The following is a 9331-nucleotide window of genomic DNA, read 5'->3' as shown; positions in this document are numbered from 1 at the left end:
GGGCAGTATTTTTAGGCTTTGAGATTCGTGCAAAGTTTAAAAGAACAGTCCAGATCCAATAATTGTAAAAGATTCTCTATTACGGTACCGGAGAGGATCTGAATTCCAAAATGGACCGTCGGATCTTACTTAAGAGGATTAATTAGTCCTAGTAATTAGATCAAATCCAAATGGTCCGAATTTGGGTAATTGGGCCCAGAGTTCGGGCTAGAGGATTAATTTTGCCCGCCTAGGGCATGCCCGCCCTGCCTACCCGTGTACCCGTGCCCAAGCCCGGGTATAGGTCGGGTACTCGGGTACACGGGTACGGGCAAAAAAAGGATCGGACTCGATTTTTTGGGCAAATACCCGACCATACCCGGACCCGTGTACCCGTGCCCGTACCCGTTGTACCGTACCCGGGTACCCGTACCCATTTAAATTCAAAATTTCAAAATCCCCCCAACCCATTTAAATTCTGTTTTTTTTTTCTGTTTTTAAAATTATGTTTTTTAAATCTGTTTTTTATTTTTGTTTTCTAATTTCTGTTTTTTAATTTCTGTTTTTTAAATTCTGTTTTTCAAATTCTGTTTTAATTTCTGTTTTTAAAATTCTGTTTTTCAAATTCTGTTTTTTAATTTCTGTTTTTTAATTTCTTTTTTTTATTTCTGTTTTTTAAATTCTGTTTTTTAAATTCTGTTTTAATTTCTGTTTTTTAAATTCTGTTTTTTAAATTCTGTTTTTTAATTTCTGTTTTTTAATTTCTGTTTTTTTATTTCTGTTTTTTAAATTCTGTTTTAATTTCTGTTTTTTAAATTCTATTTTTTAAATTCTGTTTTTTAATTTCTGTTTTTTGATTTTATATGTTAGATTCATTTTTAATATGTTAAAAAAATTGGTTTTTTAATTTATGTTTTTGAATATGTGAAGTAATTAGATTTGTTTTTAATAGGTTAGATTTTATTTTTGAAATTCGGATTTATTTTTAATAGGTTAAAGAAAGATGTTAGATTTATTTTTGTGAATATGTTACATTAGATTTTATTTTAAAAATGTTAGATTTATTTTTAAATAGATTATATTTATTTTTGAAAATGTTAGACCTATTTTTCAATATGTTAGATTTATATTGAATAGGTTAGATTTATGTTGAATAGGTTAGATTTATTTTTAAAAATGTTAGATTTATTTTAAATAGGTTAGATTTTTAATTTATATTTTATTGTTTTAAAGTAATTGATTTAAGATATTTTTTATTTATATTTTATTTAACCTATTAAAAATAAATGAACGTTTACAAAATATATTATCAATTTAAAATGAACGTTTAGAAAATATATTATCAATTTAAAATGTAAACTAAAAATTTCAAGATATAAATAAATTATGAAACTATATAGTTAGAATGAGAATTTGAAAATAAAATAAAATGACTCGTGTAAATAAATAAGTAAACACATTTGTACTTAGCTGAATAAACATACAAATTTTCGCAATAATAATTTTTATATATAAGTTACAAATTTTATTTATTTAGGAATTATAAAGATGTGACTTGATAATTTTATGTATATATATATACACTGTTTGATATTGAAGTATTGAACTATTCAGATTTTAAAAGTTGAATTATAAACACGTAATAATATTTATACGACACTGTTAAAAAAAACGGAAAAAAAATATCCTAAAATTAAAAAATATATTAGAAATTGATCAACTTTTGATCTATAAAATAGTTCTTTTAGACAAAATCAATTGTCCTAATCTGAAAATAGTTTAATATTCTAATTCTCAAATGAAAAAATCACTTTTATGCCTGAATCTCTGTCTTTGCTCTCTTCAATGATGGAAATTAATTGTTTTGCTAATATTTTGTTTTAAATTTATTTGATTAAATATTAAGTGATATTTGACAATTTTCAAATTAAGTAATGAAAATGTTGAGTTTAAGAGTAGAAGAAAAAAGATAACAAAAATAAACTCAAATATTAGTTTTAGTGAAACTAAATAATTTGTCAAATATCACTAATTGACACAAATGTGATACACTAGAATTGCATAACACTTTTTATTATAACATTAAAAAATACACAAAATTGACACAAATTTCAATTTATTTGGATTTTTCTACAATTAGTTATGAATTTTCAAAGTTCTACCGTAAGAAAAAACTTCAAACATCTATAACTTTGGCTACGAGTGTCGGATTCACGCGTTCTTCGACTTTTTGGAAAGGGGAGAACGAGACGGATCCGATTTTGTAATAATAATTAGAATGAGAATTTAAAAATAAAATAAAATAACTCGTGTAAAAAAATAAATAAATACATTTGTACTTAGCCGACTAAACATACAAATTTTTGGCAAGAATAATTTATATATATAAGTTACAAATTTTAATTATTTAGGAATTATAAATATGTGACTTGATAATTTTATGTATATATATACACACTATTTGATATTGAATTATTCATATTTTAAAAGTCGAATTATAAATACGTAATAACATTTATACGACACTGTTAAAAAAAAAAATAAAAAAAAATAGAAACAAAAAAACCAGAAAAAAAACAGCAAAAAAAAAAAATCGGAAAAAAAAAGAGCAAAAAAAAATTAAAAAAAAAATACCCGTACCCGCCCTACCCGTCAAGGGTACACGGGTACTGGTATAGGATGGGTAGGGTATGGTTTTTGAAAAATATACCCGACCATACCCGTACCCGAATACCCTTGTACCCGTCCTACCCGTACCCGTACCCGTACCCGCCCGACCATTAATACACTAGTACTTCGGGCTTGTTCACAATTACTTGTGTCAAGCCATCCCACACCATTGCTAATTACTAATTTAATTCCCGTAACTATTTATGTATCATGCTATTTAAAAGGATTTAATTATTTTAATATTTTTAATTACAAATATTAAATTAAAATTGTTTCATATGATTTATATCTTTTATTTTTCTATGCACTCATTAAAACTTACGATATTTTACTTATTTTAATTGACATCGAGAGCTTACAAAATATATTGATGCAGAAAATTTCTTAATATTGGTTTTAAATTATTGATTTTTATTAAAACAAAGTTCAAGGATGATAATTCCTTTTCTACCTAAAAAGAAAAGAAAGTAAACTATTATAATTGAGAATTTAAAAGGTTGAAGTTAGTATATATTATATCTAAATGATGAACAATATATTTACAATATTTTATACTGTGTTAGTATATTTAACTATTTAAGTGTATCATCAAAAGTATCAGAAATAAAAAATAAAATAATAGATGCTTGAATTACTACTCTAAAAGCATTTATGTTTCATGCTGCACCGCCTGGAAAAGAGTGGGGTTCCGATTTTTTTATTAATCGAAAATAAATAAATAAAATATTACGAAAGGAAAAAGAGAGAGAGAGAGAAATTCGATGACATAACAATTAAACCCGTTCAAGCGACGGAAAAAAAAAGTCGTAAGAAAGGAGATATGATAATTTTAGTAGTTCTGGACGGGACAAACAATAACGTCTCTGAATTTTTTTTCTTTTTTTTTGCTTTGCGGGGGTTTAGAATTAGAATTAGTTAGAGCAATATGTGAGTAATACGGACAGAAGAATATATACTATCCGAGAAACGAGACAACTATTTATGTTTTAACTAGATTTCAAATTTCCGTCAAAATCATTTTTGGCGATATTTTATTTATTTATTTTCGATTAATAAAAAATAAAAAAATCGGCGGAGAGATTCCGATAGAACGGTTCACGCTTCACAGTTCACACACATTCTTTCACGGTTTGATAGCGGTAATTAAAATTAAAACGCTCAATTTGTATTAAAAATCGGGTTGTATTAAAAAATGTATGAGTAATCATCCGAAGGATTGAAGTAATAATGTAATATGAATAATTTTTAGTGCGTGATTGTTATGAAACATTACAATTTTTAGTGCGTAATTCTTATGAAACATTTGAACATTAATAGATCGATTAACATTAGAATTGGAAAATTGAGATGTGACTTGGGATGTTACCAGAAAGTTCAGTTATTGTTTTTATTTTTAAAGAAAGTGGGGCTATCCCCCCATTGATTTCATAGAATTCAGAATGAAGTTCAATTGGGAGAGGTCTTGAAAGAATACCCTCTCAATGTACAAAAGCAAAAAAAAAAGTTCAGTTATTAAATTAGTTTTATGAACAAATGAATGTATGCAATTATTTTTGAAATAAAATGAAGATTGAATTTTGAAATAAAATGATGAAAAAAAATGAAACTAAAATTAAGAATTTTGATTGAATTTTAGCGCATTCTAAAACTATTACTTTTTTACTAACTTTAGGAGTTCAGGGTAATTTGTCTATTTTCGAACTTTTCTTAAATTTTGTAGTTTGGCAACCAAATCTTGACCAAATACATGCCCGAGACAAAAATTTTCTTTTGTTGGTCAAGATATTTTACACTTCACAATTCAATCTTTCCTATTCCGTAGTTTAAACTGTCTTGGAGACCAACATACGAGCACAATTAAGGGGATTAACTTTATACTTCCCCTAAACAAAGATATTAAAATTGCTATTAATACAAAAAAAATACCATTTCACCCTTTGAGGTTTTTTTTTTCTATCTTATATTAGATCTAACAGCTAACACGTGATTGAATGTGTATTAAATCTGCGCATGTATATGCGTAACAGCATAACCAAATTATCTCCTTTTTATTTAATTCCATCGTATAACACTACATGACAGTGTACAGTATATGCAAATTCCAAAATTATTTGATCTGTATCTACAAATATCTCCATTCCTGACAGCTTCTGCTGTATCTAATCAAACATCTCCATTTCCGCCATCATCGCCTTCTCCACGACGGCCTTTTCCCTTGGAAGCTAGTAGGTCAATCCTTACTTGCAAAACCGTAATCAGATCCTCGCAGTAGCTGACATACCGGTTTGTTTTCACATCGATTGGCCGGTAATTCATAGTACACCGGCTGTACAGCTCCTTAATTTGCGGTGCTCTGACATTCTTGTTCAAGGAAAACATGTTGGCAATGCATTCCTTGGGCAGCGCCTTGATGCCCTGTCAGAAAACCCAAAGATGTTTAAATAACTTGTACAGAGACATTGAAGGATTACTATATAGCAACTATGAATGCAACTATTATAAATACATAACGTGTTGCAATTTGTAACAGAATGTCTTTGGTTTCGCTCTGAATCATAGATTCTTTTTTACATACTTCGATCCAAATATGGAAACAAAAAAGTATACAACTACAATAAAAAAGATATAAGAACAACGACTTACGTCGCATGTGATTGGATACGGCTGGCAACCCCACTTAAAGAATCCCTTAACGTCCCGGATTGTTTGCGGGTGGCCGAAGTAGATCCAGCACTCCTGTATCAACTCCGTCAAGTTTTTCGGCGCTGGAAGTTTTGTATCGGAATTATTTCTTGCACGCACAGTCCAATTCAGTTCGTCTGAATCATTGCCCAGCGGAATAGTTGCGAAGAGCCAGTCGACCATTTGTTGGAAGGGGGTGGGTGGCTCCTGGGGCTTGCTTTCTGTACCAGCCATGACTATCGTGATGAACAGCGCGAACAGGATCAGAAATCGGGTTAGGCTTGGACTGACCATAGTTGGCTCTGATTGTAGGTTCTGATTTTGGCTGAACTTTATAGGAGATTCCTGCAGAAGCATTAAATTGTCAGTTAATGTGCATGGGGTGCCTTTAATTTCAAGACCGCGCGTTAATGTTTTATTGATAAGAAACTCATAGAGATGATGCTTCCGTTGCTTAATGTTTTTGTTTTGATGCACACTAAATTGGTACCTCCTCAAATTGTGGTAAATTGTGGTGATTTATTACGGCAACTACGATGTGGATTTGCATTTCAGTCAGAGTGGATCACGCACTGCTTTCACCTATTTTCTTAAGAAGAGAAAATTAGTTTCACCTGTAAAACACGTGTTGAAAAATTCATCGATTTCTAAATTTATCGATACTAATTCTATAAGCTTCTCATAAGGTACGTAATTAATAAAGCCTTCTCCTCTCGGCTCGCCAAGTCGCTACTCGCTATGCTTGTTTTACTTTTACCCTTTTCCGTTTCCGTACCCCGTCCTTTTTTAATTCTTCGTTCGAAAGTCGAAACTGTTGTTCAAACGAAACTCCATCTAGAAATTTCCGTTAATTTTCTCAGAACAAGTTCTGGTAAAAAGAAAATAGAAATCAAATTTTTATGTTTTTCAATTTGTGCCTTGCGTGGCCGTGTACTTGCTTCCCTCCCTCTTTCTTAGAACAAACTTCTATGTTCATATTACAAGGTCTTGTTTTTATCTATAAAAGTGTGCAAATTATGTGTGTTTATATCCTTAAAAGGTCAATTTTTTTCATTCAGCTTCCGAGATCGTACAATTCAACAAAAACATTACTAGGTAAACAAAAACACTAAACTCAGCAAGAAAGGTACAAGTCTGAAACAAAGCACATATATACATACTTGGAGATAAACCAGAAAACAGAAAATCTTGCCTAAACCATCCTAGTGTTCACTGGCACTCAACTAGTGCTAACTTGAAACACATATCAAACAAAGGAGACTAAATAATGATCTGATCATTTTTACACTAATCCTGCTTGGCTTCTCCCGATGTGCCTCTGTTGGCTCCCGCACGTTTGTCCTCAGCCGTCTTTGCCCGGACTTCATCCTGCATTTTGAAGTACTTCTCAAATGCACGCGGCAAGAACTGTGGGATCAAGAAACCAAAGAGGTTGATGGAGAAATAGATTAGATTTGCGGCAGCCAACACTCTCCCGAACCAAACCCACGCCGCATCCTGCATTGTATCTCAATGTTATAAACTACTAATTTTCAGTGAACTGGCATCAAATAATTCAATAGAACATGGAAGCATCAGAACCGATTAAAATGGAAAATGGAAGAAGGGGACCGGATAACCTCAGAATTACATGGAATCTGGAAGCAGTTTCATCAAAATCAGACCATGGTTTACATGCAAATAAGAGGGAGGATTGTGGGCTATTTAAGCAAAATCACTTTTAGGAAAGTTCCCCTTAAATCCTAACTAATGCAGTTATTGGACAAGTGACGAAAATACACATTAGAAAGTATGACATGTTGTTTAAAACTAACCAGTAAATTTAAGTGTGCACCAGAAATTCAGAATCTTTGGCTCAGTAAATTCAAAATCACTAAGTAGATAAAAAAAAAATAGTCAACTAACTATACAACTCTAAAACAATCATGCTCAAAGTGAACATACCTGCACTGCTACATTCTGAGAGAGATCTTTGTGGACCCACACATCATAGATCCAATCCACAATCACAAATATCCTTCGAACCGTATACAACAATGGCACAAGTGCTCGTACTGGTGACGAAAACACACCAAGCCCACTTACAACATTCTCGGTCAAAATCTGGCAAGACAGCAAAAACAGGTGCGGTGTGGCCGACCTAACCGCATGCTCATCCCCTCTTGCAAACCCCCCCAAAACATATGCCAAAGGCAGGAACAACCCCACAGTGGACCCCACCGCAGCGTAGATCCTGAACGCATTGCCGCCCTGGAACAACTCCCTATCCGATGAGGATCCGACGGATGGGAATGCGAAACGGGAGAGGAATGTGCAGTATACTGTTGCAACTGCGGGGTAGACCAGGTCTACAAGCGGCACCAAGCCGCTGGCTGAGAACACCATGATGAAGGCCACGAGTTGCACCTCAATCACACGTAAAGAGCCCATCACGCCGCCGATTACCGGTTGTTTTGGTTGTTTGCTTCTCGGTGCGTCTTGTCCTGTGCTCTCCCCAGGTTTCCGATCATGGTCGGAATTTGGGCCCACTGCCAGCGAGACTCCTGACATTTTTTTTTTTTCTGTTTCTCTTTTCCAATTCTCAGCGAACTAAACAAATGTTGTGTTTTCCGGATTTTTGAAACAGAGATGCAGAGATGCTATTGCTTGACAGTATAAAGGTGAAGGTGTAAGTAAAAGACCATGTGGGCTATGTACGTTGCAACTTCTTAATTCCACGTGGCGCAAGCAGGGTGTGCTCAAAGGACACGTTGCTAGAGGATGTATAAAAAAATCCAAATTGTGTTCAGACAGTTCTGAGAAATTCATTCTTTATAATTTTTTTTTTTTTTTTTTTTTTTTTGAGGAAACGAAATTCATTCTTTAGCTGGGATAAACTCGGAGAGTATGGAATATGGACTTGTTGAGAACGGATACAGTAAGCTTTTTATAAATTAGTGCACCGCGGACTGAAGCATTAATGTATGACTCATCTCTTGCAAACTTTTGTTTTATGCACATGTTCCATTTGCTATGCAAGCATCTTCTGGTTTTTTTTTTTTTTTTTTTTTTTGGTGTACACTACATTTTTTCCATCGCTGGAAAAAAAAAACGAAGACTATAAATGTAGTTGGCCAGAAAACATTTTTTAAATAAAACAGCCCATACACACTGTTAGTTTTATTAATGACATAATAGTGATGCTACGAAATAATAAACATGGCAAAATCGCATCTTTCATGTTGGAGCCGCAGTTGGTAATTTAGATCCTTAATTTTTGAAAAAAGAAAGAAATAAATATAACAAACATTGAAAAATTTCCAAAAAAAAAAAAAAAAAAAATTTCAAAACACAATTTCTCCACGAGTTTCTTCAAAAGAAAAAGTCATTGCGCATTAGACTAATCCGTTGACTAGCATTATATGCAAAGAAGGGTTCAAATGCCTTCATTTTCTGTGCCTCCATTATGTCTCTATTTTTAGAAACTACAATAACTCAAAATTTAAATCATAAACGTCAAAATAAAATCATTAAATGTGATCTATGTTATTTTCTTTATGTGCTCACACATTTCAATTTTATTTTTATGTAAATCGTAAGTTGAAAAATCAATATCCAGATATTTTCCACATTAGTACATTTTTTTTATAAGCTCTTGATGACAACTAAAACAAAGTTGGAATGTTGTAATTTTTTGCATGTACATAGATAAAATAATGTATATCACATCCAACAGTTTTATTTTAAATTTTGAGTTATTCTAATTTTTTAAAATAGAGACATAATGAAGATACATAAAAATTGAGGCATTTGAAACCCTTCTCTTATATGTAACAAGTTGCTTCGTATTTTGCACGACATGAACATTGTGCTTTAAATTGGGCACAATAATATTTTCATGGTCCTCGATATATAGAACGATCAATTAATGCATGACTATTTCTTTATTACAAGTTTGCGGCACTCCCTCTTCTTTGCATTACTCTGTGGATGCGTTGAACATAACCGAGACTTATTACGT

The 9331-nt window shown here is 32.1% G+C and overlaps 2 protein-coding genes across 2 annotated transcripts; both read right to left on the bottom strand.

Annotated features, from left to right (window-relative positions):
• Positions 1–4675: 4675 nt before the first annotated feature.
• LOC144552036 (uncharacterized) lies at positions 4676–5875 on the bottom strand. Its single transcript, XM_078300138.1, has 3 exons — positions 5822–5875; positions 5293–5661; positions 4676–5064 (listed from the first exon to the last, which is right to left on the bottom strand). Exons 2-3 carry the CDS (start codon positions 5623–5625, stop codon positions 4813–4815), a joined length of 585 nt encoding a protein of 194 aa, XP_078156264.1. The 5' UTR covers positions 5626–5661; positions 5822–5875; the 3' UTR covers positions 4676–4812.
• Positions 5876–6427: 552 nt separating this feature from the next.
• LOC144551895 (uncharacterized) lies at positions 6428–7962 on the bottom strand. The gene is made up of 2 exons (XM_078299994.1): positions 7276–7962; positions 6428–6828 (listed from the first exon to the last, which is right to left on the bottom strand). The coding sequence occupies exons 1-2, from the start codon at positions 7879–7881 to the stop codon at positions 6619–6621; spliced, it is 816 nt and encodes a 271-aa protein (XP_078156120.1). The 5' UTR covers positions 7882–7962; the 3' UTR covers positions 6428–6618.
• Positions 7963–9331: the final 1369 nt, after the last annotated feature.

Source organism: Carex rostrata, chromosome 3, assembly GCF_964058835.1.
Source record: "Carex rostrata chromosome 3, lpCarRost1.2, whole genome shotgun sequence".
In the NCBI taxonomy this organism is placed as follows: Eukaryota; Viridiplantae; Streptophyta; class Magnoliopsida; order Poales; family Cyperaceae; genus Carex; species Carex rostrata.
The sequence above is the reverse complement of the archived record's forward strand: the minus strand, read 5'-3'. Positions and strand labels throughout refer to the sequence as shown.

Coding starts and splice junctions, on each gene's coding strand:
- LOC144552036 (XM_078300138.1), bottom strand. CDS start 5,625: ATGGTCAGTCCAAGCCTAACCCGATTTCTGATCCTGTTCGCGCTGTTC. Junction 5,065..5,292: donor CGTATCCAATCACATGCGAC/GTAAGTCGTTGT, acceptor GTTTTCTGACAG/GGCATCAAGGCGCTGCCCAA.
- LOC144551895 (XM_078299994.1), bottom strand. CDS start 7,881: ATGTCAGGAGTCTCGCTGGCAGTGGGCCCAAATTCCGACCATGATCGG. Junction 6,829..7,275: donor CTCAGAATGTAGCAGTGCAG/GTATGTTCACTT, acceptor GATACAATGCAG/GATGCGGCGTGGGTTTGGTT.